Source organism: Trichosurus vulpecula, chromosome 5, assembly GCF_011100635.1.
Source record: "Trichosurus vulpecula isolate mTriVul1 chromosome 5, mTriVul1.pri, whole genome shotgun sequence".
NCBI lineage: Eukaryota > Metazoa > Chordata > Mammalia > Diprotodontia > Phalangeridae > Trichosurus > Trichosurus vulpecula.
In genome coordinates, this window is record NC_050577.1 from 266,235,874 (window position 1) to 266,261,559 (window position 25,686).

At 44.3% G+C, this 25,686-nt stretch overlaps 3 protein-coding genes across 7 annotated transcripts; 2 read left to right on the top strand and 1 right to left on the bottom strand.

The window, feature by feature from the left end:
- The first annotated feature begins 95 nt into the window (after positions 1–95).
- Positions 96–1,588, top strand: APOF (apolipoprotein F). Of its 2 annotated transcripts, none has more exons than XM_036759079.1 (2): positions 96–182; positions 456–1,588. In XM_036759079.1, the coding sequence occupies exon 2, from the start codon at positions 482–484 to the stop codon at positions 1,394–1,396; it is 915 nt and encodes a 304-aa protein (XP_036614974.1). In that variant the 5' UTR covers positions 96–182; positions 456–481; the 3' UTR covers positions 1,397–1,588. The 2 variants fall into 2 exon arrangements, with proteins under 2 accessions (XP_036614974.1, XP_036614975.1); XM_036759080.1 differs by having other exon boundaries at positions 97–182; positions 460–1,588.
- On the top strand, positions 117–22,408 carry STAT2 (signal transducer and activator of transcription 2). Of its 4 annotated transcripts, none has more exons than XM_036759076.1 (24): positions 117–182; positions 12,105–12,394; positions 12,560–12,710; positions 12,890–12,988; positions 13,170–13,262; positions 13,365–13,443; positions 13,827–13,915; positions 14,145–14,293; positions 15,051–15,203; positions 15,347–15,439; positions 16,233–16,292; positions 16,455–16,475; positions 16,798–16,891; positions 17,262–17,309; positions 17,398–17,481; positions 17,634–17,732; positions 17,865–18,006; positions 18,627–18,682; positions 18,775–18,869; positions 19,294–19,433; positions 19,632–19,814; positions 20,048–20,105; positions 21,108–21,268; positions 21,549–22,408. In XM_036759076.1, exons 2-24 carry the CDS (start codon positions 12,264–12,266, stop codon positions 21,695–21,697), a joined length of 2,427 nt encoding a protein of 808 aa, XP_036614971.1. In that variant the 5' UTR covers positions 117–182; positions 12,105–12,263; the 3' UTR covers positions 21,698–22,408. The 4 variants fall into 4 exon arrangements, with proteins under 4 accessions (XP_036614971.1, XP_036614972.1, XP_036614973.1 ...); XM_036759077.1 differs by lacking the exon at positions 117–182 and adding an exon at positions 2,122–2,232 and having other exon boundaries at positions 18,778–18,869; XM_036759078.1 differs by lacking the exon at positions 117–182 and adding an exon at positions 2,122–2,232 and having other exon boundaries at positions 13,848–13,915.
- A 936-nt stretch (positions 22,409–23,344) lies between these two features.
- IL23A (interleukin 23 subunit alpha) lies at positions 23,345–25,040 on the bottom strand. Its single transcript, XM_036758415.1, has 4 exons — positions 24,876–25,040; positions 23,890–23,991; positions 23,626–23,772; positions 23,345–23,500 (listed from the first exon to the last, which is right to left on the bottom strand). Exons 1-4 carry the CDS (start codon positions 25,038–25,040, stop codon positions 23,345–23,347), a joined length of 570 nt encoding a protein of 189 aa, XP_036614310.1.
- Between the last annotated feature and the right edge of the window lie 646 nt (positions 25,041–25,686).

Here is a 25,686-nt window from a genome sequence, read left to right on the forward strand (position 1 = left end):
CTACATCATGAGGGGACAAAGTCTGATCTGGTGCAAGATGGACAAATATTTGCAGTGACCACATCTCTTGCCAATCTTTGGGATAGAATAGGCGGATGAGGGTCATGTGGAGAAGTCCACAATAGGAGAGCCACAAGGCAGTGAGACCTACAAAGAAGAGACCGAGTGTCGCTCTCAAGCAGGTGGGTTTCCTTCTGGCTTTTGTTCGATGAGAAATGATTCTTTAGCTTTGCATAGTCAAAGAAAAAGATGAAGAGGACAGAAGTGGCAGGGGAAGAAGGAGAGCACAAATTCTTGAATAGTCAGTCCCAAAATTCCAACCTTGGCCTTTGGTACCAAGTTAATTGATGTGGAGGATGTAATGTGGGTAGAATTGTTCCCCTGTTGGGATCTGAATACTTCTAGACTTCAGCCAGAAAGGAATAGCTTTGTGTCTCCTTTATATTCCTCTCTAGCAAGGTGGTATCTACTACCCTCCAAAATGCCTGTAATGGTGCTTCTGTTTGGCTTCCTGCTATACCCAGTAGCTGCCCTCCCAGCTGGATCACAGCCAAAGGCCCTACCCGTTCCTCCTTTGTCCTGGGAGTCCCAGCTGCCCATTCTCAGCCCCCTTTCCTGTCGGAACCTGACGCCTGAGTCTCTTCCCAATTTCAACCACCTAGACCCTCTGCCTAGGTACCTGACTAGCCTGGCATTGTACATAACCCTGGAGCAGGCTGGCTGTCCCAGTGATGCACATGCCCTTCGGCAGCAGCTCTATAGACTGGGTGGGGTGAAAGCCACAGAGACCCTCATCCAACAGCTCCAAGGCCTCCAAGGGAACAGAAGAAAAAGGAAGTCGGATGGGGTGCTATTCTCCATTCTACAGCTCCTGGGCAGGAGAGCCAAGAGGTCGGGAAGGGCCTCTCGTTCACTGTCCACAGCAGATTGTGTCTATGAGAAGGAGCGACAAGTGCACAGTGTAATGCAGTTCCTGCCACAAGTGGGAAGCTACTATAACCTCGGTACAGCTTTCTATTATGCTGCCCAGGATTGCACAGCTCAGGCCTGGGAGCGAGGACAGGAAGCTGCGCTGGACCTAAGCTATGATTTCCTTGTTGGGCTGATGGGGACAACGGTGGGGCCTGCAGGGGTAATGGCCGGTTTGGCACTTAAGCCAGCAGTCAAATCTGGAGTTCAGAGACTGATAGAATATTATTACAGTAATAAGCAGGGGTCAGGAAGCCCACTCCCAGCCACAGATCAAAGCTGGCAGGACTGGAGAACCACCACAGAAATGAGCAGCAGCTGGGAGAAAGGCCACGGGGTGTCTCCAACAACGGGCAGTGGCAACGCTGATGAGGTGACACAGGCCACCTCCCTGTGGAACTGGGGGTCATTCAAGATCTGGGGATAATGGAGAAAACAGAGACTACCTGCAAGCGAGCATTGAAGCTGGGGGAAAGGGGCATGAAAGGAAGTCAGAGGGCTGTGGATGCCAACGGCACATAAACTGACATCCTTATCGTCATGGGCAAGTGCTTAATAAATGCCGCTTGATTATTCTTTGCATCTGTTTGCGCTTAATAAATGCTTGAATACAAATGAATCCAACTCAGCCAATATCCACATCATTCTACAGATGAGAAAACTGAGGCAAGCGGGTTAGTGACCCTCGGACAAAACGTCTAAGTACCGATTGGAACTCATGAACACAAGCCTCCCCTGGCGCTCTAGTTATTACGCCACGGCGGGGGTGGAGGGGTGATGGGTCCTAAGCCCCTCCTCTGATTGACTGACATCCCTTAGTTTCACCCCTAGTTTGAGATTTGCTTGTTTTCCCCTGTAGCTCCGCCTCAATTCCCGGAAACTATCACCCTCCCGGGCTCAAACTTCGACTTTTCATTGAGCTATTCTTCTACTGGAGCTCCCTCCCGCCGTAGAAAGTAGGTGGGGTTTGCCTGGCCTTCCGTCCAATTGGGACAGGCGGAAGGTGGGGCTCTCCTCTTACGCCCCACCCTCTGGGTCAGGGCGAGGTTTGGAGTCTTGCGGAAGCCTTCGAAGAGCCCACAGAGGCTCTGGGTTAACGCAGAGCACCGCGCGCGGCCGGAGGGAGGAGTGTGCGAGTCCGGAATAGCCAGGCAGCGGGAGGAGCCTGGTAGTGAGGGGGAGGGGCTTCCAGTGTTTGGGGTCGAGCAGGCAGGCAAGTGCTGGACGCCTGAGCAGCTAGCTGGGGAGGGCGACCCCTGCAAGGTAAGGGGGCTGGGAGCTCCTCTGGGAGGGTGAAGTGTGGGCCCCGGGCATGCAGTCGTAGATTCTCAGGAGCGGGCAGGCCTCCAGGAGCCCGAAACTCCACATGCGAGCGCAGGGGTCCCAGACTTACCCACGGCTTCTGAATTTAGATGCATAACTCGACTACCCCCCTCCCCCTCCGGCCTCTGACCCCCATCCCATAACCCCGTTATATATTCTGATTTAATCACCCCCCACGGTCTTCCCCAATTTCCTCCCCCCCCCCATCTTTTTTTCCCTATGATATTCCAGTCTTGGCACCCTGTTCTCATTAGGTGGTGGTGGAGGGTGGTTTAAAAAATGCAGTATATAATTTATTAAAATAACATTTTAGTAGGGGCGGGGGGCGGGAGTTGTTGCTGTTCAGAGCCAGACGTCCAGAGGATACATTCTGGGTATGACTTAATCTGCCACCTCTGCTCCTCACAATTAAACCCAGCTGTAGAAGGTTGTACATCTTCCCGCCCTCTTCCCCCTCCTAAGTATATGAGGCTTTTAACAGCTAATTTTGCAGTATTACGGAGATAATAGGATAATTTTTTTCTCTTTACTGAAGCATAAAAGTCACAGAAGGAAGAAAGAGAGGCGGGTAAACATCAATCCCCAGTATTTTGCACATAGGAAGTATTCAAATATTTCTAGGTATTCAAAGTGCAGGCTCAGCGTAAGCTACTGCCAGCCGATAGCTGGAGCCGGGGCTTTGACCCATTCACTAATGTAGGCACCTAACCTAGATCTCTGGCAATGTACTGTCAACCTCCTTCGAATACCGGGGTTGGATTCCATTCTGTTCAGTCTAGGATTGGACTTATAAAATCAAGGTCATTCAGTATTTTCACAGATTTCTTGATCAGTTTGTGTCCCCTTTCCCATTAAAATTCTTGTCTCCTTTCCAACTTTTCATGACCAAAAGGAAAGTACCCTCTAGAGCGCGTTTACTAAATGGAGGAAAATATATACTTTTATATATATGTAATACAAATAGGTCTATATTTATCTACATACATGCGCACACATATGTACATGGATATATTGTATAGGTGTTTACATAGGAGCTTTAAATCTCTATGCACAGTTCATATATACACGTGTGTACATGTGTGCTTTATGTTTTGTATTGCATAATACAAACATGCATATACACGCAGCGTGTATGTTCATGTGTGTCTATTTTCGTGTGTTTACATATGCATGTGTGTGTGGATAGAAAGATAGACAAAATGCCTAAGAACTGAGTATTTCTGGGCTCTCAGTCTTCAGCCAGGTATTCCCTCTGCACCTGATTAATCTTTTGGGTAAGTCTGTTCCTGTGTTCTGCTTCCTCTTTGTCTTTACATCACATTAGTTTCCCTTCCCCTACCAATTAAAACTCCTCTTATGACCAAGATTAAAAAGTTCATCAAAGCCAGTCAACACAGAGACTATACAGTATTCTAGCACCATGGTACGCCACCTCTTCAACAAAGGGATAGGGCTCAACTTTCTCAGTTCTTTTCATAGGCCAAGCTTGGTCATTATAGTTACATAGCATTCCCTTTTTTTAAATTGTCCTTTTATTTTTCAGTCATTGTGTTCTGTGTAATGCAAGGATTGTTTTCCCCAAGCGTGTTTCCCATCTTATCCTAGCTGCATTGATTTCATTTATGCAAAAGCTTTTCAATTTCATGTAATCAGAATTAGCTGTTTCATCTCTTTACCGTGTTTAAGAATTTCCCCTCTAGTCATAGTTGTGAAAGATTCTCCATCCTTTTTCCTCCAAATTTTGTTTTAACAATATGATTTTTTACATTTTTCAAGGATGCATTTGTGATTCATTGTGGTATATAGATGCCAGGCAGCTATCTGGTACAGTGGATGGAGTGCTGGGCCTGAAGTGAGAAAGACCGGAATTCAAATTCGAATGCAAATACTTGCTGGGTAACCCTAGCTGAGTCACTTAAACTGTCTAATCCTCAGTCTTACTCTGTAAAATAGGGGTAATTATAGTACCTACTTTGCAGGTTTGTTGTGAGGTTAGAATGAGATCATATATGTAAAATCCTTTGCAACCTTAAAACACTGTGTAAATGCTAGCTATTATTTTGTTGATGACGATGATGATGTCGATCTAAACCTATATTTTTGCCAAATTGCTTACCAGTTTTCCCAGTGTTTTTGTCAGATAGAGAGTTCTTCTTCCATGAATTTTATGTTCTCAATTCGTTGAACACCAAGTTATTGAGTTTGATGGCCTTTGATTCTTGCTTCACTAGTCTTTTCCACTGATTTACTTTGCTATATTTTAACTATTTGCTATTTTATGATACACTTTGAAGTCTGGAAGTGTTATCCTAACTTTAGTCTCCTTTTTTGGTTATCTCCCTTGAAATTCCAGATCTTTGCTTCTCCAAATGATTTTGGTTATTATTTTGACTAGCTCTTTAAAATATATCCTTGGTAGTTTGGTATAGGACAATAAATTTAGGCAGTAGCATCCTCATTTTTTATGATATTGGTGTAGCCCAAGCATGGAAAAATGAGTAGCTCTCCAATGATTTTAGCTTTTCTTTAAAAAAAAATTATTGATATCTTTTGCATTTGCATAACGTTTATTTCTGAATTTCTCTCTCTTACCCCCTTACAAAAGCAGGCCATTCTTTGTAACAAAGATAAAAGAGAGTGAGGAAAAAGCGTAGTTCCCCCAAACTAACCAATACATCAAGTGGAATTTGACAGTATGTACAATGTTCCACAAGTGTAGCCCCCCATCTCTGCAAAAAGGAGGGAAGAACATTTTTTCAACTGTAAAATTATAGAGTTGGACCAGATTATTATCCTGTATTTCTCTTAAAGTCAAACTTGGTCCTTATAATTAACCAGTGTTCAGTTCTGGTTTTCTCTTTCTTTTCATTGACATTGTGGGAATCATTCCACTCATGTCATTTTTTATCAATTCATATGCCTTCTTGTGCATCTATGACTTGTTTAATGTTAATTTTTTCTTATTACACAATAATTTTCCATTATTTTAATTTACCACAATTTGCTTAACCATTCTGCAATTAAAGAGCATCTACTTTGTTTTAAATTCTTTGCCATCACAGAAACTGTTACAATAAGTCTTTTGGCTTATGACATTCCTGTTTTTTACCTCCTTGGGGTATATATCTAGAAGAGAGATCCCTGGGTTGAAGAATATGGATATTTTTCACTTTTTTAAAAAACAATTCCCAATTGTTTTCTGAACAGTTGGACTGATTCACAGCCCAACCTCTTGTGTATTAGTGTGTCTGTCTTTCTCCAGCCACTCAAAAACGTAGACTAGTTTCATACTTTGGTTTTTTTTTTTTGCCAGTTTGCAGAGTGTGGTGTAAAATTGCAGAATTTTAAATTTTTATTTCTTTTATTATTAGTGATTTGGAGCAATTAATTTTCAGCTAATAGTTCGCATTTCTTTTAAGAACTGTTTGTCCATATCCTTTGACCATATACCCAATGGGGAATAGTTATTTGGTTTTTTAATATTTATGTTACATTACATTTTGTAGCTAATTATTTCCTTTGTATATGTAGTTTTGTGAGCATGTGATGTGGATAGTAGATTCCGATAATTATTTTTTTCTTCTGTATTTAAATTTCACCTTGTTCATTGATTATTTTCCTCTTTTGGGAGGATTTATGTTAAGAATTTATTGATTTGGGGGCAGCTAGGTGGCGCAGTGAGTAGAGCACAGGCCCTGGAGTCAGGAGGAGCTAAATTCAAATCCCACCTCAGACACTTGACACACTTACTAGCTGTGTGACCTTGGGCAAGTCACTTAACCCCAATTGCCCTGCCTTCCCCCTCTAAAAAAAAAAAAAGAATTTATTGATTTTAATGTTTTCAAAGAATTAGCTCTTAGCTTTGTTTCTCACTTCAGTAGCCTTTTTATTTTAATTTTATCTATTTCTCTAGTTTTTAAAATTTCTTCCTTTGTGCTTTTTTTGGATTTATTTATTTTGTAATTTTTAAATTGAATACTCAAAGCTTCTCTTTTTTATTTTGCTGATGTATGTTTTGAGATACTTTTTCCTCGGAGGACTATTTTAGCTGCATCCCAGAAATGTTGTTAATGTTGTTTCATTGTTATCATTTTGTTTCACATAATTATCATTTCTAGTAAATATTCAGTAGTCAGAATGTCATTATTAAGTCTCCATTTATGTCTCTATCTTTTGCTGTATTGATTACTGTTTTTATTATGTTATGTAAAGGATGTGTTCAGTATTTCAACTTCTTCATGTTCGTAACTTCTCTATGTCCTAGCACATGGTCTGTTTTTCTAAAGGTCCCATGTGGTATTGAGAACTGTGTATCCATATGCATATTCATTAATATTGCTATTCTGAAGATGCTGTAAGTCTTTCAAATCTATTTTTTCCGGAGGTTTGTTCAGTTTCACATTTTCCATTTCGTATCTTTTTCAATTAAATTTGTTCAGCTCAGAGAAAGGAACATTAAAATCTCCTATAATTATCATGTAACTATCTAGGCCTTTTTGCAATTTAGTTAACTTTTTTCCCTTGGGAATTTAGATGTATATTTGGTATATATACATTAAATGCTCATATTAGTTAATTGAAGTTTACTTTAAGTGTATTGTAGGTTTTTTTTTTAACTTATCTCTTTCTTTTTTTGAGGCAATCACGGTTAAGTAACTTGCCCAGGGTTACACATCTAGTAAACTTCTAATCTCTTTTGACGTTGCGAATTTTTATTTTTGTTCTATTTGATAACAGAATTGCAGCATCTGCTTTTTAAAAAAAAATCATCTGAAGCATAGACAGCTTGTTGGCACAGTACGGATAGAGCACAATCCCTGGAATCAGGAAGACCTGAGTAAAAATCCAGCCTCAGACACACGCCTGCTGTATAACCCTGGACAAGTCACTTAATTAATGTCTGTCAACTCAGTTTACTAAAGTATAAAATAGCACCTACGCCCCCCAGTCCCCCCACACCCCTGTTGCTGTGAGGATCTAATAAGATAATGTTCATAAAGCAGTTGCATTTAGCATAGTGTTTGGCACATAATAGCTTCTATATAAATATTAGGTATTACTGTATTATTATTCATGTTTTATTTGTCTCATTTTCATTCTGCATGTTTTTTTTTAATGTGCTTCTTACATGTACAAATTATTGGACTTTGTCTTATCAAGATTGTTACACTTGTTTCATTGGATTTGTTAGCCCCTTCATGTTTAGGGTCATTTGTGTTTTCCTCCATTTATTTATTTTTAATTGATTTTTATCCATTTTCTCTTTTGTGATTACTTTTCCTTATTTATACTATTTTGATGCTAGTCTTTTTTACCACACACTATTCCCTCCCTTTACCTCTCCTATCCTGAGTTGTTTGAATTCACTTAAATATCTTATCTTTCTTTCTATTCATTTATTTGTTCCTCCTCTTCTTTTGACCCTTTCCCCCCCCCACCCTCAGCCTCTCAGTTTCTTCTTTATGCCTTTGAGGATCTCTCTGTTGGGTTTAGGAGTGTATGCCAGGCTTTTATTGAGGCTTTTCTCTTGCTATTTTTTGAACCTTTTGCTTGTATTCTCCATCAGTGGCACTCTTTGGCCTCTTACTTTCTGCCTGGAGATGCCCAAGGCTGGGCTGCAGGTGACCTCAGCCTCCTCCATTGGGTTGGGCCTTCTCTGAGGGTTCTCATTCAAAGGGTCTGCCCCAGTGACCACTCCAGTATTACAGACTGCCATGCAGAGTGCCCCAGATAGAAAGTGCTACCAAGCACTGCTTTTTCCTCTTAAGAGTGATTCTGTTGCACATCTCCTGTGACCTCTTTCACTCCATTTACTCTAATCCCAAAAGGCTTCTCAACCCCAGACTTCCTCTTTGCCACCTTCAATATGCAGACCATATAGGAGAAACACTTGTGGCACAGCAGGAGGCTGTGGAGGGAAGTGTTACATGAAATTATAAACTCATTGAAGGCAGAGTCTATACCCATTTTTTAAAATTACATTCAATTGTGTGACTTTTTATCTTCTTTTAGTGGTAAATTTCATTTTAACACTACAAACCTAAAAATGCAAACTGAAACCAAAATATACTTCCCCAAAGAGTTAAAGCACAACACTTTGTAGATACTTCCTTGTATATGTGTAGTATTGCTCCAGTAGAATATAAGCTTCTTGAGGTCAGGAACTGTTCTGTTTTTTGTCTTTGAGTCTCCAACACCTAGCGCCATACCTTGCATTTAGCTGATGCTTAATAAATTTCAACAAAGAAATTTGTCAGATTGTTTAAATGGAATAGTACTTTAGCACATGCCCCCATATGCTTTTTATTAAAATGTTTCATTAATGCGTTTTACTCTTACATAAACCATTTATATTACAACAAAGAAAAATAAGCAAAAGCATCCCCCCAAGTGACCCCATCTGACAGTATTTACAACATTCCCTTCCTCTCTGCCAGAGAATGGAAGTATCTTTCATTCCATCATCATTGTTCACTTTTCAGTTACACAGAATTCAACTTCCTACTTTTTTGTTGTGTTCACGGCTCAGCTTATTCCATTGTGTCAACGGTTCATGTAAATTTTTCTATGTTTATCTGAATTCCTCGTTCATCATTTTCTGCACAGTACTGTCCCATTATATTCATAGATTTATAGTCAGAAGGGATCTTAGAGGTCATTGACTCCAGCTGGATCAGGAAACTGATATAGTGGCACATAGAAGTAGTGCAGTGACTTGCCCAGAGTCACACGGCTAAGAAATGTCTGAATTGGCATTGAAACTCAGGTCTTCTTGGTTCCAAATCCAGCACTCTCTCCACCCCTGGCTGCCCTGTGCCACGAGTTTCTTCAGTCATTCTGTAGTTGGTGAGCACCTACTTTGTGTCCATTTCTTTGCTACTATTAAAAAAATGCTGCCAGGAATATTTTGGCATGTATTGGATCTTTGTTTCTATCTTTGACCTTGGGGTATATGCTCCATAGTGAGGCTGCTGGGTCAAAGCATATGAACAACTGAGTAATTGTTCTTAAATAATTCTAAATCGATACCTAGTAGTTAGGCTAATTCCTAGATCCACCAACATGTTGTGTATTAGTATACTTATATTCCCATAGCCCCTCAAAAACTGACATATCTGCTTTTTTCCACCCTTTTCTTTCATCTGTCTTCCCATATTTTTAAAACTCTTCATATTCCTTTTTTTTTACAGTACAATAATATTCCATCATACTGCCGTGCCACAGTTTATTAAGCCATTGCCTATTTGTTGAGTATAGTTTGTAACTTTCTGTCATTAAAATAGTGGCACTATAGATATTTTTGTAAAGATAACCTTTTTCTTGCTGTCAGTAATCTAATAGTGAGAGTACTACATCAAAGGTTATGAACACTTTTGTAAATTTGGGGGATAATTTCATATTATTTTGGACCCATGCTCACATAGATCCATTTGAGCCCTAGGAGTGCCTGACCTTCAAAGGGAAGAGTCAGGCTCTTTTGTCTCCTTATCTCTGGCTCTTTATACCTTCACCTCAAAACTCCAAGGAAAATCACTTAAAGCTTAGGTTTGCTCACATCTAAGATCTACTCAAAGCAGGGAATAGAAAGGGACTCAGTGTACAATGTAAATCAGATATAGGACAGATATTTATTTCTTCCACACAAAATAAATGGCTGAAAATACAGAAGGTTCATAAAAGTTTATATTAATAAAAATTTAAACAAGACATAGCAGCATTTTATAATTACTATTATGCTTTCCCTGGAGGTTGAGAGTTAAAATACCAAAACCTGAAGAATGGAACTACTGAATCAGCATTTTACTTTTACCTCACCTAGTCACTGTCCAAACATTTGCCTCCAAGACCCTCTCTTCTGGCAAGTCAGTCCAGGGATTGTACTCGTCCTCCTGCCTGTGATCATCTTCCCAAGAAACCTTGTGGTAGTTGTCAGGTTTCCTCCCGAAACATACCTGGAATTGATTGTGAACCCTCAGATTCACAAGGTTGATTCCGAGGCTGGAAACATCCTTCTCAGAATCATTGCTCAATCACCTATTCTCAGTAAGGAAATAAAATAAAAGAGACAGCCCCAAGTTCGTGCTCAGGCTCGCCTAGGCAGTCCTCTGGCCAGGGCTCCCATGTTGCTTGGAATGGGAGGGAAAGAACAGGAGAGATTTGGGGCAGATGGAAAAAGAGGGCAGAAGTTATCTTTCCTTTTTAATCTCCTTTTTAAAACTGATGTCCATCCTTTTTGAGGGCAAGGAGAGGGACACGGACCACCTAGGGTTTTCTCTGTCATCCCAAAGCACCAAGGCCTTCAGTTCTGGGTTTGCAAAAGTGGCCCAGGATTGAGTAGATTGAAGGCCTCCATGAGGCGTATTATATTTGCATCACAGTCATTTCCAGACATTGCTGTCTCTAGCCTTTCTCCATACCCCACCCCCAGCCCCCAAGCATTAAGCAGAACTGATTTTCATAATGACCACATATGATAGCATGTGCAATATTCTCCATCAGTTGTTCCCACTTCCCATCCCCTACCCCCATCTCTTCAAGGAAGAGAGGGAGAAACATGTCCTCGTTTCTTTTCTAGGGCCATTACAGTTTACACAGTGTGGGCTTCATTTCTTTTCCTTTATGTTACTTTACTCCTTGTATATATCGTTTCCCTGATTCTGCTTACTTTACTTTACATCGATTCCTATAATTCTTGTAATGTTTCTCTGAATTTCTCATATTCATTTCTGATGGTGTAATGATAATCCATTACATTCAGGTACACACTTTGTTTCCAGTTCTTTGCTACTACTAAAAAAAAAAGTGGATATTTTGGTTCCTACATAAACTTTTTTTTTCTTTTCTATCTTTGATCTCCTTGGAGTACATATCCTACATTGAGAACTCAGGAAAATAAGGCTCAGGAGGGTTATATCAAGAGCCATACTCAAGGTCACATAGCACACTGTAACTCTGGTCTCCACTCCCAGATCAGGGCACTATCTATAGCACTACATCCCCGTAGGAAGTGCCAGTTAAATTGCCAGGCAAGGCACCTATTGGTATTTTTATAAAAGCAATTAGAAATTCAGAAGTCTATGCCCTGACCAAGAGACTACTATAGCCAGGTGGGACTGAAGCATGACAAAGTGAACATCTCACTGACCTTACGTATTGTAGTTAGACATGTTGTAAAACTAGAGCCGTGTTTTGGGGTCGATTTAGAAAGTGGTGCTTTTCAGTTGCCTGCCAAGAGGGGCCAAGTAGGAAGAGCTCTGAACTTTCAGAATAGGTAGGGTTAGTTCTAGGTCCAGCTTCTGGTTCCAGTTGTGTGAAGAGGACCGATTGTAGAATGTTAGGGACCTTGGCACTCATCAACTCCTGAGTGTTGTGGGAACCAGATAAAAATGTCATTGGGAAATATTTAATAAAACATAAAAATACAGGAGAAGGTGAATAATGTTAATATGTGGCTTTCTACATCTGGCAAGAATCCTTATGCACGTTTTAGTGGCCTGTTTGTATTTCAGTTTGATCTAGTCCAACCTACTAGTTTTGCAAATGAAAAAACTGAGAGGTGCCAAGTTCAGAAATGGCTTGTCCATGGTCATAGCTCGTAAGTCATACAACAAGGACTTGAACTCAGATTCCCTGACCTCAAGTCCAGGGTACTTTCTACAATACCACATTATTTCCTTGAGCCTCTGTTACCTCATCTGTAAAATGGGGAATTCTCTCACATCCACCACTCAAGACTGTTATAAAGAAAGAATTCTGTAAACCATAAAACACTATGTAGATGTGGACTGATATTATTATTATTTCTGTAACAGGAATATACTTGGCCAGAAGGGACCTTACTGTTCTGCTGAGTTTGAGTCAGATCCATCTGACCTGTAAAAATTCACAGTGTGCCTGGGGCTGACCCTGCCTGGAAGAATTCATAGTTGGATATCCTTCTTCTTGCTGTGGCCTGTGGTGTCTAGCCCTGGATGGCCAAGTGGGAGCTTCTGCAGGGGCTAGACCGGCCTTTCCAAGAGCGGCTACATGTGCTTTATTCAAACAGTCTCTTGCCCATGGATGTACGGAGCCACCTAGCTGCTTGGATTGAGGACCAAAACTGGTGAGGTTCATGAGTGGTCCCTGTGCTCCCAGGGTTTCCAGAACTCAAGTCACATGGGACATGAGGGAAGTCTTAGGACGGCAGGGAAAAAAAACCCCACACTCAGGGGCCCCTAGATGTGACCCTACAAAGATTTTAACCTCCTTCTCTCTCTTGGCTGCCTAGGTACCAAGCAGTCACAGGCCCTGATACGTCTCATGCTTACTTGCTCTTCCATCATCTCCTGGACCAACTGGGCTCCCAATCTAATGGCTATAGTCAGGATTCTGACCTGCTACTACAGCATAACTTAAGGAAGTTCTGCAGGGATATTCAGGTCCTGAATGTGGGGGTGTGGAAGGATTGGAGGGGGCACTGAGCAGAAAAGGGCAAGGGGTGGGGTATAGATCCAGGCTTTAGGAAACACTGAAGGATGACAGTAGGAGACAGGCTGGAGGCAGGAGGCATTAAGAGTGGCTGTGAAGGAGTCATTGTGTTCCTCTCATCCCTATTTAGGCTTTGTACCAGGATAATCCCATCCAGCTGGCCGGGCTAATTTATAATCTGCTGCAAGAAGAAAAAAATATTCTGAACCAGGCTCAAAGGACCCAGCAGGTAAGGAAAGTTCTCTTGGTTGTAGTGGACCTGTGTGGGGTGGGGTGGGGAGACTAGGAAGGCCTTTCATGCTGCCCATGGAAAAAGCATATCCATCACATGTCCCTCAAGCACACCGGGTAGTAATGGGACTACAAGCACTAGGTCTGTGGCCAGAAGTCCTCATAGTCCCTTTTATCAGGACCAGGTGAGCGCAGACCCTGAGGTTCCCATGGAGACAAGGCAGCAGCAGGAGATTGAGTCTCGGATCCAGGAATTGAAGGATATGATGCAGGTAGTAGGGGCCAAAAGAGGGGTGGGCAGGGCTCCCCACTGAGCCTCCATGTCTGTCACTACCTTCTCTTGCTCAGCTTTGTTCACCACTCCTACTCTGCAGAAACTGATTAAGGATGTTTACAGCCTGAGTGACCTACAAGACATCTTTTCTTTTCGTTACAAGACACAGAATCCCTCAGGTATAGCTCATACTGAGCGATTCTGGGGGAAGGGGCATTTGCTTGGAGGCTCCCGAGGGGGGTGGAGGCAGTGTAGGAAGAACGAGGTAGCAGGGGATCACTTAGTAGTAGATTGAGATGTCAGAGATGGCCAGCCACCCAGGAAATTTCCTAGGGAGAGGATGCTGGAAAAATCTCTTCGGGGACAAGGTAGGCTAAAGGGGACCTGTGGAATGGGTTTTGGCTGGTCTTCCCTCACTATTCCTCCAAAACCTCTGTGCTGCCTGTTATTTTGCCTAACTCACTGGGTCATCAGCCCTCTCCCAAGGCCAGGACGAGTCAGGGAAGAAACAAAGGTGTCTGAGCCTTGCTTCTGATCCCTGCTTCTTGCCTCTGCTGTCCAGCAAAGACATCTTCTTCCACAGACTCTAAGCAGACCAAGCAACAACAGCTCCTGCAGGAAACACTCAATAATCTGGACCTAAAAAGGAAGGTGGGAAGCGAGTGAAGGGAGAGGGTGTCATGGAAGCTAGGAGGGAGAGGTGGAGTGGGGGTGTGGGGGAGCAGTCTGGATATTGGTGGTGGAGGCAAAGTGTGGCCTATGCTCCTTGACCCTGATTTCTTGAACCATGTCATGATAACTGTAACCTGGGCAGGCTGTAAAGGGAGGTGGGACAGTGGCTATTGGCTAAGGTTAAGACTTACACTCTTTTTGGCTTTAGGAGGTGTTGGATACCTCCAGAGCACTACTGGGCCGATGTGCCACTCTGATTAAGCTCCTGCTGCAGGAGCTAGAGGAGTGGAAAGATCAGCAGCGAAAGGCCTGCATTGGGGCCTCTCTGGACCTCAGCTTGGATCAGTTAGAGAGTTGGTAAGGTGACCTTTTCTGCCTCTCTTCCTCTAGTGATGCTTGGCAGGCCCACCTTCCAAAAGTGACCCCAACTCCCCACCCACTCCAGTCCCTCCCAGCAGCCTCATCTAGTCTCTCTAGAATTTCTGTTATTCATATTTTGTTATTTCTATGGTACAATAGTACTCCATACATTTAAATAACAAAATTTGTGAACCCATTTTGCAATCATTGATTCTAGGGTTTTGGTTTTTGTGTTTTACTAATTTGAACATAAAGAAACTATAAGGTTTTTGTTTTGTTTTGTTTGGCATAAATTGGGAAAAGATCCATGGGTAACATCTTTAGGGTATAGTCAACATTGTTCTAACTCTTAACTGCTGTGTTTCTTTGCAAGAAGCCTGCATCATCAGTAATATATGCATCTCACAATAGCCCACACAGTGCTGAATTTTGCTATTTTTAACTGCTTGTTAATTTAGTGGACATCATTGGGTAACTCAGAGTTGCTTAAATGTGCATTTCTCTGATTGGTATTTCTTGTTTAGGGAAATGGCTTCTTCACATCCTTTGGACTCAGCCCTCTGTATCCCCAGTGCCTACCCTTTTCTGTTGGGAGTAATAGATTTATCCACAGCCTAGTTGCTTTTCTCCGACTAGTCTTATCTTTAGATCTTCCAGGCTACTGAAGGAGAGTTCTTTAGGGATGGGGTGAGGTAGGGACCCCCATGGGTGTTGTCATCACTTCCATTCCCTCTTTCTCCATCTCCCCCACCAGGTTCACAGCTGGAGCAAAGATACTGTTCCAGCTAAAGCAGCAATTGAAGGCACTTAAGAATTTGAGCACTGAAGTCAGCTATGAGGGTGATCCCCTGAAAACCAAGCTGCCTTTACAGGGGGTCACCGAATTGCTGCAGCTTCTGCTTCACAGGTACCACCATGGAGAGCATTCAGTCCTGGGGAGAAAGGAGGAGGCCTTTGGGGAGGAAGAGCAGGGAAAGCTTGGGCCTTGGGAGACTCGGGAGCTGCTCTGTGTCATATACTTAGCAGTGCCCATCCTTCCCCTGTCCTCAGTGCCTTTATAGTGGAATCTCAGCCTCACATGCTTCCGCCTCTCAAACGACCTCTTATCCTCAAGACCGGGAATAAGTTTTCTGTCCAAACACGGTTGGTATCATGGTGACAATCTCTCTGAACTCATGACTCCCTCTTCCTCCCACCTCGCATGTAATCTTCTTTCTCTTGTATTGAATGGATGTCTTACTTTGTGGTTAAGGAGAAGTTTCTATTCTCCCCCTCCCCTTCCTCCTCTCCCTCATTCCTTTCCTCTCAGTTTCAATTTAACATATATTTAAGAGAGCACTATATGCAAAGTTTGTCCTAGATGCTGAGGATATGTATAGATATGACATGGGTCCTGCCTTCAAGGAGCTTATAATCTAAAACAGGGAGAAGGGCAAATTCCCAAATATAAGGGGAGTGGAGTGGGAAGGAAAGGTCCAGGTGGAGAGCTGTGAGAAATTTGAGAAGAGAGAGGTCACTTTCACCTGGGTGGGTAAAGCAGGGCTTTATAGAGAAGGTGCCGTCTGATGGGCCTTGAAGAAAAGTAATAGGTGGAGCTCAGGCTGGGATATGAAGCCCATTCTAAGTATAGGGAATAATGAGAGCAGAGCACAGACTTGGGAAAAAACAGGATCATAAACATAGAGCTGGGTGGTTCCTAAGAGGTCGTCTAGTTAAACTCCCTTATTTTACAGGTGAGGAGAGTAAGGCCCTTGCAGAGATATGAAGGATTTGCCCTAGGCCACAAAGATAGAAAATAGTGATGCTAGGATTCAAATCCAAAGTAATCCCTCCTTACCACTTTATCTTCAAACTCCCCCTACTCCCCACTGATGCTTCAAGCATCTGACCAGGCCCAGAGGCCAAGGCTGATCAGCCTTCTCCTTTCCTTCTGTAGGCTTTTGGTGAGGCTGCAGGATGCAAATGAGCCCCTGACTGTACACGTCACCATTGACAAGTGAGTCGGTGGTGAGGAGCATGTGTATGAGGAGGCCTGGGGTGGAGAGTACTTAGAGGAGGGAGGATGGGAATCTGGGCCCTGGAAGGAGGATCATCTCTTTCCAAGAAGAGGCTCCAGCTCTCGGGGCTGCCCCATTAACTCTCTTGTCTTGTTTCACAGGAATGCTCCCCAAATTAAAGGGTAAGAGCCTGGGGACTCATGGTGGAATGGGATGTGACAGGGACAAAAGAGAATCATTTTATCTCCTATCCCTTGAGACTCCAGAGGGGGGCTGGGCTTTGGTCAGATCCTGGCCACTTGTCAGATTTCCTGTGAGTCCCCTCCCTCCTAGAGCTTTACTTCAGAAATGGGAGCCCAGAGGCAAGTTCAGCTGTGTCCTTGATGCTGTCTGATCTTCCAGTTTAGGTTATTGTGAGGAAAGCATTTTGTAAACCTGAAAAAAGGATGGCATAAATGCCAATTATGAACACTGTTGGTTTTATTATTGTTTCAATTGGAGCAGCTTCCGAATGTTCAACATCCTGACCTCAGAACAGAAAACTTTGACCCCGGAGAAGGGAAAGAGCCAAGGCTTGATCTGGGACTTCCGCTGCCTGGTAGGTCGTCCCTAGAATTGTGAAGTCTCTTTAACACGGGTGAAGGGGAGAAACGTGGGGACGGGGGCAGCGGCGCTGTAAGAGGTGGCAGCATAGCGTAGTGGCTGGACCAAGAACCCGAGAGACTTGGGTGTGAATCCACCTTAGACACTTACTAGCCAGGTGACCCTGAACAAGTCACTTAATTTTTCTGCAGCTGTTTCCTCATCTGTAAAATGGGATCATAATATCTACCTCTCAGGCTTGCTGTGAAGCTCAGAAGAGATAATGTCTATACAACTCTTTGCAAATCATAAATTGCTTCATATATTAGAGGTGTGAGGGGACCCTATTCTAACCCCTTCCCCTCCTCTTCCCTTTTTGTTCACAGACACTGAAGGAGCAGAAGACAAGTGGCTCTGGGAAGGGCTGCAGCGAGGTGAGGTCAGGGCAGAGTGGGCAGGAAGGGGATGGAACTGTTGGCAGGCAGCCAGCAGGGCCTGCTGACCATGAACTTGATTCTTTAGGGGCTGCTCATTGTGACTGAGGAACTTCACATCATTAACTTCACTGTCAAATACTCCTACCAGGGGCTGAAGCTAGAGTTGAAGGTAAAAGAGGATGTTAGGAAGAGAAGAGAAGGGACGGAAGAGGGAGAGAGGGGATGGAGCACCAAGCCCTTGCTTCCTGCTCATTACCATCACAGAACATCCTCTCCCTTCCCTGTCCCCCCACCCGACCACCCGCAATATCTTTCTCTTAGACCAATAGTCTTCCTGTGGTGATCATCTCCAACATGAACCAGGTTTCTAGTGCTTGGGCCTCCATACTCTGGTTTAATCTGCTCAGCTCTGATCCCCAGGTGAGAGGTTGGAAAGTGACTCTCCAGAGTGTAGGGGAGAGGAGGGAGGGTTAGGTGAGGTCTAGGGATGCATCATGGCAGGTGTGCCCTAGACGCCTCTCAACTGGGCTGTCCTTCCCATCTTGTCTCTAGAACCAGCAGTTCTTTTGCAGTCCCCCCAAGGCTCCGTGGGTAGTGTTGCGCCCAGCCCTCAGCTGGCAGTTCTCTTCCTGTACTGGCCGAGGCCTCGACGAAGAGCAGCTTAACATGTTGAAGAAAAAGCTGTTTGGCACAGGTGATTTCCATTCCCTCAATAAATTCCCATCCCCTTGGTTTCCCTTCTTCTTTGGCTCCCCGTCACCATCTGTCCCTATGTCGCTGTCCCGTACACCTCTCCACCCCAGCCCCAGCCGTAGAATCTCGGGGTGGTAAGGGGCAACAGATCGCCTAGTCCAACTTGTACCTTGATGTTGTTCCGAACAAGCGGCCGTCCAGCTTTTGGCTTGAAGATTCCAGCGATGGGAAGCTTGCCAGCTCTCCTGCCACCTATTCCATGCCGTTCTTGGATAGTTAGCTGTTGGGAAGTCTTTCTCTGCCTTCTACCTGCTGTTCCTAGTTCAGCCCTCTGGGGCCAAGCAGAGCAAAGCTAATTGTACATAACACTCCTTCACAAATTTGAGGACATCGTTATAAGTCTTCTCTGTGCCCGTTGCCCAATACCTCACTGTAGATGCCCTTTTTGTAGGGCACGTTCTTCACTTGTCATGTCACCCCACCCACAGCACTGTTCTGGTTACTCTCTGTTGGTGTCACAGTAGCTTGTCAGCGTTCTCTTTAAAATGTCGGAGTTCCCAGACACGAACACAGCGCTCCATCCATCCCTCTGTTTGAAACCTATGTCCTTCTGTCATTTAGAGCAAGAACATAAGAAAGAGTCACAGTTGTCATTGTCCTGGCCTGCCTTCTCCAAGGTAATGAATGCTCTCTGACAGCAGACCTCCTCCATTCTTCAGGCTCCTTCTGCGTTCTCTGAGTTAGTTCCCCTTCCTTTCCTCTCCTTTAGCAGGACAGCCCTCCTGGGAAGATGCCTTTCTGGACGTGGTTGGACAAGATTCTGGACCTGGTACACAGCCACCTGAAAGATATCTGGAAAGATGGGTATGATGAGGATGCTCTGGCCTTGCCTGCACACCACCTGGTTGGCTTTACTGAGGGTGGGTTTGAGGCTCCCCCTTGTGGGCCCAGTGGGCCCTGCAACTATAGACCCAAGAGTGGAGATAGTATGGTAATGACTGATATCTCAATGCCCCTTTAATGTTTATAAAGCACTTTTCAGACAGTATTTGATTTGAGCATCACAGCGGTGCCGTGACATACAAATGTAGTATCCCTTGTTTTACAGTAAAGATTAGAGAGGTAAAATGAGTTGATCCCGGACCCTCAGAGAGCAGATTCATACGTGGGTCTCTTCTAACTCTCAAAAGCAGCCTTTTTTCCACTAATGCTGCTTCTCGTAGGAAAGAAGGAAAGGGGCTCATTCGCCGGCTATTTCCCACTTCCTTCTGTCCATTCCATATTACAGGCTCATTAAGGGCTTTGTGACCCGTGCCCAGGCACTGAAGTTGTTGAAGAAGAATTTGCCAGGTACCTTTTTGCTGCGATTCAGTGAGACCTCACTAGAGGGGGGCATCACCTGTTCATGGGTGGAACATCAGGATGATGGTAAGACTGAAAGACATACCATTCCTGAGTCCTCTCCCTTAGTTTTGATTCCTACTTGGTTTGACCTTTTGACTTCTGACCATTTCATCTCTGACCACTTTGATTACTGGACTGGGGTTGAGGAGTGGGAGAGTAGCCAGAGGCAGACTTCTACTCTTTTCCCTCAAGCCTTATCCCTTCTGATGTCTTCTCTCCCAGACAAGGTGATCCTCCGATCAGTGGAGCCATACACTAAAGAAATTCTGCAGTTACTCCCTATTACAGAGATCATACGTAATTACCAGTTACTGGCAGAGGAGAATGTGCCTGAGAACCCACTGTGCTTCCTTTACCCTGGCATTCCCCGGGATGAAGCTTTTGGACCCTATTATCGTGAGAAAGGTAGAACATGGAACCTTAGGGCTCAAGGAATCCTGTTAGAGATTGTAGAATCCAACCCCAGCAGCATCTCTTTGGTGGGAACACTGATTCAGGAAAGCTTGGGGCCTCCTATTAGTGACTAGACTGGGTGATACGGGGTTGAGGGCAGAAGGAGGGCACCTGGGCTTTGATTTGTATTCATTAACCTTCTCTATCATTCTTCCCTGCTAATCACTTCTCTCTTCCTACCACAGTAGATCTTGCGAAACACAGGAAATACTTAAGCCGGGAACTCATTGTAGTGTCCAACAGGTGAGATGGGACCTCTTTAGGCCCTTTCCTAAGCTGCCATACTTTCTTCACCAGCCCATGTCAAGCTCTCTCAGCCTCCCTCAGATACTTCCTCTTTCTTCCTAGTCTTCTTGTTCTTCAGTTGCTCCTCTATTCTTTCTTCTCTGTTAACCTTCTTTCCCTTCCTATGACTAAACTATTTGGAAACCTTTGGAACAAGAGAAATTCAACCCTATACCTCTTCCCTATTCCTCATACTTTTCTCTACAAATCTCTTAAAGGAATCCCCTTACATCTGCTTATATAAGCACTCTCCAAATCCGGCCCCTTCTCACCTTGGTCTGGACTGTTGCAGAAGCCATCTCATTGGTCTCTCTGCCTCAATCCTCTCCTCACTCAGACATGTCCCCCACGCTGTTGTCAGAACGATTTTCCTAAAGCCTAGGTCTCATCATGTCACCTCCTCAATAACTGCCAGTGATTCCTTGTTGCCTCAGGAGCAAGTAGAAACTCCTCTGTTTGGCATTTAAAGCTCTTCACAACTTAGCCCTTTGCTTTCTTTCTAGTCTTCTAACACAGGGCCCCCTCCATGCACTCTGTGGTCCAGCCATACTGCTTTAATTGTTCTTCTTAATATGATTTTGTCTGTCCCCCATACCTGGATTGTTTTCCTCAGCCCCCAGCTCCTAGATTCCTTGGCTTCCTTCAAGGCTCACCTTAAACCCTGCATCCCCCAGGAAGACTTTCCTGGTCCCTACAACTGCTGATATCTTTCTCTATAAGGCTACCTTCTAGCTATTCTGTATTTATCTTATATTTATAGATTTACATACCTCTTAGAATATAAGCTTCTTGAAGGCTGGGACTGCTTTTTTTTCCTTTTTCTTTGGATTTCCTGAACTTAGAACAATGCCTGGTCTATTATAAGCACTTAATAAGTGCATGTTGATTTATTGACAGTACAAACACACACTAACACTGTGAGCCTCATCATTTTATCTTTTTCTTGGTTTGTGTATTTAGGCAAATTGAAGATGTACAGTCACCGTGTCACTTGCAGCAGCCAGAAGAGCCAGACTTGAAACTGGAGCCCCATCCAGAGTGGGAGCAGGAGCCTGAGCTTCCATTGGACCTGCAGAGCCTAGGGAAGGACCTGCTAACTCTGAATGTGACTGATATTGAAGGTGAGTGAGGGCTCGAATTCTGTCCATGAGCTCTGCAAAGGCTGCCAAAAATCTAACTAAACTGTACCAGAGCCTGTTGCTGAAAGAGCATAAATTTTTGACTCCGTACTGAGAAAGGCCATTTGCAAAAGGTTCATTTGTACAGCACATTCCTCTCCTATCATCTCAAGCCCTCTCCCTCTCGAAGTAACCGTTTCAGCCTTTCCAGTGCTTCCCAGCAGTTAGAGAGGCAGCTTTCTGTCTGGACCTTTGATCTGATTCACCCTTCTGTACTGCCTAGCTCTGGAAAACGACGAGCTGACCCGTGATGCTTTCCTGCTGAAAGATGACCCAGTGTTACCTATCCTGTCTGGGAGCGATGAGACCCCCTCCTCCGTGAGCCACTTCTTCATGGATGGCACCCTTACTTTTGATTTCCCTAATTACTAGGAATTAAATTCCTCCCTCTTTCCTTTCTTCCCCCCTACCCCTCTCCATTGTGACATCGAAGTTTGGTGGAGATCAAGAGCCTGGTGTTTGTTTGTTGGGGGGGGGGGGGGGGGGGGGGAGGTGGAATTAGGAAAAGGAAGAAACAGAATTTCACAGCTTCCTGTTCTCCCAAGCCCAGTGCCAAATTGTTTCTTCTTTCTCCCCTTGCACTTTGTGAAATCCTGTGTATCCACTTTTTCCTTGTAAGGGATAAGCAATGTCTGCCTCATTTTACTTTGTGAGGCTCTCTCCAAAAGTGGGAGTTGAGTGGATAGACCCAATAATAACTTGGTTCTCTAGTCACGTGAAGTTTACAAAGCACTTTTCTAACAGTAGCTACCCTGTGAAGCAAGTACAAGTCCTACTGTATCCATTTTACAAATAGGGACTTATCCATGGTCATGCAGCTATGTGACCTCAGCCCCAGAACTCCTATCCCTGTTCTGTGCTCTTCCTGTGCTGCTTTCCTGTCCTGCCTTTGCCCTCATTACCCCTGGCAAAGTCTCACATATGCACTTTGATAGCTGGAACCACTTAGTGAGGGGCAGCTGACTGTCTAAAGCTCTGATAACAAATAATGCTGGGGGCCAAGCAGATCCTGGTATTCTGATAGTTAACCAGTATAACTGGACAAGAGCAAAGCCAGTACAATAAACGGTGTTCTCTAACAGCCATCTGTCATTTTCCTTCTGTCCCATCCCTGGGCAATGGTTGGGGTCGGGGGTGGGGTGAGGAGGAGGGCTGGGCTGAGGAGGGGAAGGAAAGAGCTGGGAACAGCAATGAAACAGAAGGAAGAAAGCACCCACTAACCCTTCCCATATCCCTGAGATTTCAGCTTCCCTGGAGTGATAAAATCCCCTTCAGTGGGGGCCTCAGTGTCCTTTAAGGGAGAATCCCATTGGTTTTTAGGGGAATTTACCCTCATGTCCTCAGAACCCCCTATAGGTTCCAAGCCGAAATCTTAATATTCATTCCCTTAATGATTCGGGCTCCTTTCGTTTAGTGATTTTCAATCACTAAACTTTAGGCTGAGAAACTAGGGGTAGAGACCATTGCAGGGCATACCATAAAGGAGCCCCATCTTCTTTATTTTCAGCTCCTTGATCTATATCCTGTTAGCATCTAGTGGGTAATATTACTAAAAGGAATGATAGGATTTATCTTGAAGCCTGAAAGACCTCAGAAAACTAATTAGTACTTTGTCCCTCCCTACCCACTTAAAAGTTGGGAGGATGAATTGAAGAAGCGACATACACATTGCTTTCCATTTATCGTCCCATCTTTCCCTTCCTACATTAGCCCTTACACCTGAAAAGTCAGATACAATTTGTACATAAATAAGTTTTTATTGGAGAAAATTCATACATTAGTATAAATATCATAAATACCTCCCCCACAACTCTCCTGTGAGGATAAATAATTTTCCCTAAATAAATATCTGCCGGCTTAGCCATTCAGGCTGCTGTCAGTGTTGGTACCTGTCAACATTTATGATGCTTTATCAGTATCTGAAGCATGCAACTCAGCATTACTTGGTTTCTTCCATGTAGTAAGGTCTGTCTCATCCATGTTAGCCCTCTGATGTTTGAGGTAGTATTCGTCCATTCCCTAGGGGCTCAGAGTGGCTGCTCCATGGGTGAAAACTCGTGCAGCAATGGCGGCAAAGGCTCTTAGTCTTTGTAAGATCTTGGGGCGAAGGAGAAGGCGCTGCCACGGCTCTTTGGGCCTAGGAACCTGCTGTTTCTTCCAGGCTTGGTCTTTGGGCTGTTGGGATACAGAGAAACCTGACCCTCAACTCTCAGCCACCCAGCTTCTATCTACAACTCTAATGGCCCCCACTTGACTCTTTCCTGAATCCACAGCCCCAGACCCATCCTCCACCTCCATACCTGTAGGAGCTGGCTGAGGCCCAACAGGGAGGAATGGAGTTGCCCCACAGGACCGTCATGAAGTAGAGAAGGTTCCCCAGTGAAAATGTCCGAGTTCAGCAAGTGACCATAGAAGATCAAGCCCCGATGGATCTGCTGCAAACAGAGCTAACGGGAAGAGAGATGATGAGAATGGGGATAATAGGTACTTCACTTACCCCGACTCCCCAGCCCTCTTCACAGTCCCCTCCATTCCTCTGCTTGGCCCGATTGTGTCCCAAGTACCTGGCTGTTGACAGTGAGACTCTGATGATCACAGCCATCACCACACTGGATGTGGGGCACATCATCTACAGCCTCTCCGGTGATTTCCTCTCTTGGCAGCTCCTGGAGTTGGGGTTAAGTGGGAAGCAACACAAAGTTTTGAATCCACCTGGGCCTTCCCATTCCTGACCCTGCCTGGCCCTAGAGTCTTCCCCCAGAACATATCCACCTAGCTCCTCTTCTCTTCAAGGTTTACTTCTCCGATTCCACTTTGCTGATTCATAGTTGCTAGCTAGAGCTCTTTCTTTCCCTCCTTGCATCATTCTTTACATAGCTAATGTAATCTAGTAAACTGTGATGTGGCAGAGAACAAAACCCAGAACTGAAATAATTTAGAAATGTTTATTAAGTCATCAGACAGGAGAGAGCCAAAAAAGGGTTGGCCCACTCCCTAAGATCCAAACAAAGAAACAAGGAAACAGTAGCCAATTAGCCTGCATGGAGACAGTTTCCAGCTTAAGACACATGGGTTGCTTGAGACGTATAACAGGAGTTAACTCCTCACATTCTCTGTATCAATCTCTGGATCTGTCTGGGTTTCTGGTCAGTGCAACTTAGGTTCTGAGTTAAGCATTAAATAAATCTGGTCTGTAAGCAACAGGTCTGATTTCTCAGCCATGTAGGGCTAGGTTCAAACAATATCACCGAGTTTCCCCACAACTTTTAGATTCCTTAAGGACCAGGTTTTGTTTGGAGGGGAGGGGAGGTGGTGGAGTTATTTTTTTGCCTGCAAATCTCTGTCCCTTATAGAATACCTTATCCACCCAGTAAGTGGTGAGTACTTAAATGTTTGCAGAGTTAAAGTGGATCTCCAGCCCACTGGTAAGTGTAGGCTTCAGACCAGACTTTTCTACCTTTCCTTGACTCAAGACCCATCATGTATTATTCCTCCTGCCCTAGTGCCTGGTTATCACCCTGTACCTTATACCAGGAAGGGGGCTACTTACCAGGTTTCCCATCTTCGGGAGAATGCCCCACGCCAAGGCAGTAACATTCTGAGATAGCTCCTGGCACCGGTCCCAGGCAACGCTTCTTCTACCCAGCACTGCCCGGCCTTCAGCAGTCCACAGCCGCAGCAGCAACAGCAGCATCACTGTGAGCTCAGACTTCATTTCCCTGGCAAGCTGGTTCTATAGCTAACACTGATGTGTGACCAGTTGTGACTTTCTGTTTTATTCTTTGCTTTCCCTGTTATTTCTCTGGCTCTTTCTCCTCTCTCTCTCTCTGGGTTGCTTCTTGTGTCTTTTTAAGCTCTCTACTCTGTACCTCCCTTTTATGCTGGGCAGGTGACTCACAGCAGGTGGGATTTCCCTCCTGCTTTTTTCTCACACACCCACTACCACCACCTTCTTGGGGAGCCCAGGTATCTAGCCCTAGTTCCAGGGGAAGTAAGTCATGTGGTTACTGTGGCTAAAGACTAGCAATGGGACATGTAATGCTCTCCAGGAATCAAAGCCTCTGTGGAAAGGGAAGAAAAGGCAAGGGTTGTCCCATTGAGGCAAATCTTGGCCACAGCCCTTCCCCCTTGCTAGTCCTCTCTCTGTTCTCTTTAGTCCCCAAAACTAAGGCTCTCAAAACATAATGACTTTATTCCTTTTGTCTCAAGGGAAATTGAGATGGAGAAGCATCTACTCCCCTCTGAACAGCAGATAGCTCAGTTGGAGACCCAGGTCCAACCCCTGCTTTGTGCGTCTTTGAAGCTGGAATCAGACATTCCTGGATTCCCTATCTGGGATGGGAGCTTCAGTTTTCTCAACT

What these genes read in the sequence shown, in the direction of transcription:
- APOF (XM_036759079.1), top strand. Translation starts at nt 482, where the DNA reads ATGCCTGTAATGGTGCTTCTGTTTGGCTTCCTGCTATACCCAGTAGCT.
- STAT2 (XM_036759076.1), top strand. Translation starts at nt 12,264, where the DNA reads ATGGCCAAGTGGGAGCTTCTGCAGGGGCTAGACCGGCCTTTCCAAGAG. An exon ending in AGTTCTGCAGGGATATTCAG is followed by an intron (nt 12,711 to 12,889) that starts GTCCTGAATGTG and finishes ATCCCTATTTAG; the next exon opens with GCTTTGTACCAGGATAATCC. An exon ending in GGTGGAACATCAGGATGATG is followed by an intron (nt 19,434 to 19,631) that starts GTAAGACTGAAA and finishes CTTCTCTCCCAG; the next exon opens with ACAAGGTGATCCTCCGATCA.
- IL23A (XM_036758415.1), bottom strand. Translation starts at nt 25,040, where the DNA reads ATGAAGTCTGAGCTCACAGTGATGCTGCTGTTGCTGCTGCGGCTGTGG. An exon ending in GTCTCACTGTCAACAGCCAG is followed by an intron (nt 23,773 to 23,889) that starts GTACTTGGGACA and finishes TCTTCCCGTTAG; the next exon opens with CTCTGTTTGCAGCAGATCCA. An exon ending in GCCTCAGCCAGCTCCTACAG is followed by an intron (nt 23,501 to 23,625) that starts GTATGGAGGTGG and finishes GTATCCCAACAG; the next exon opens with CCCAAAGACCAAGCCTGGAA.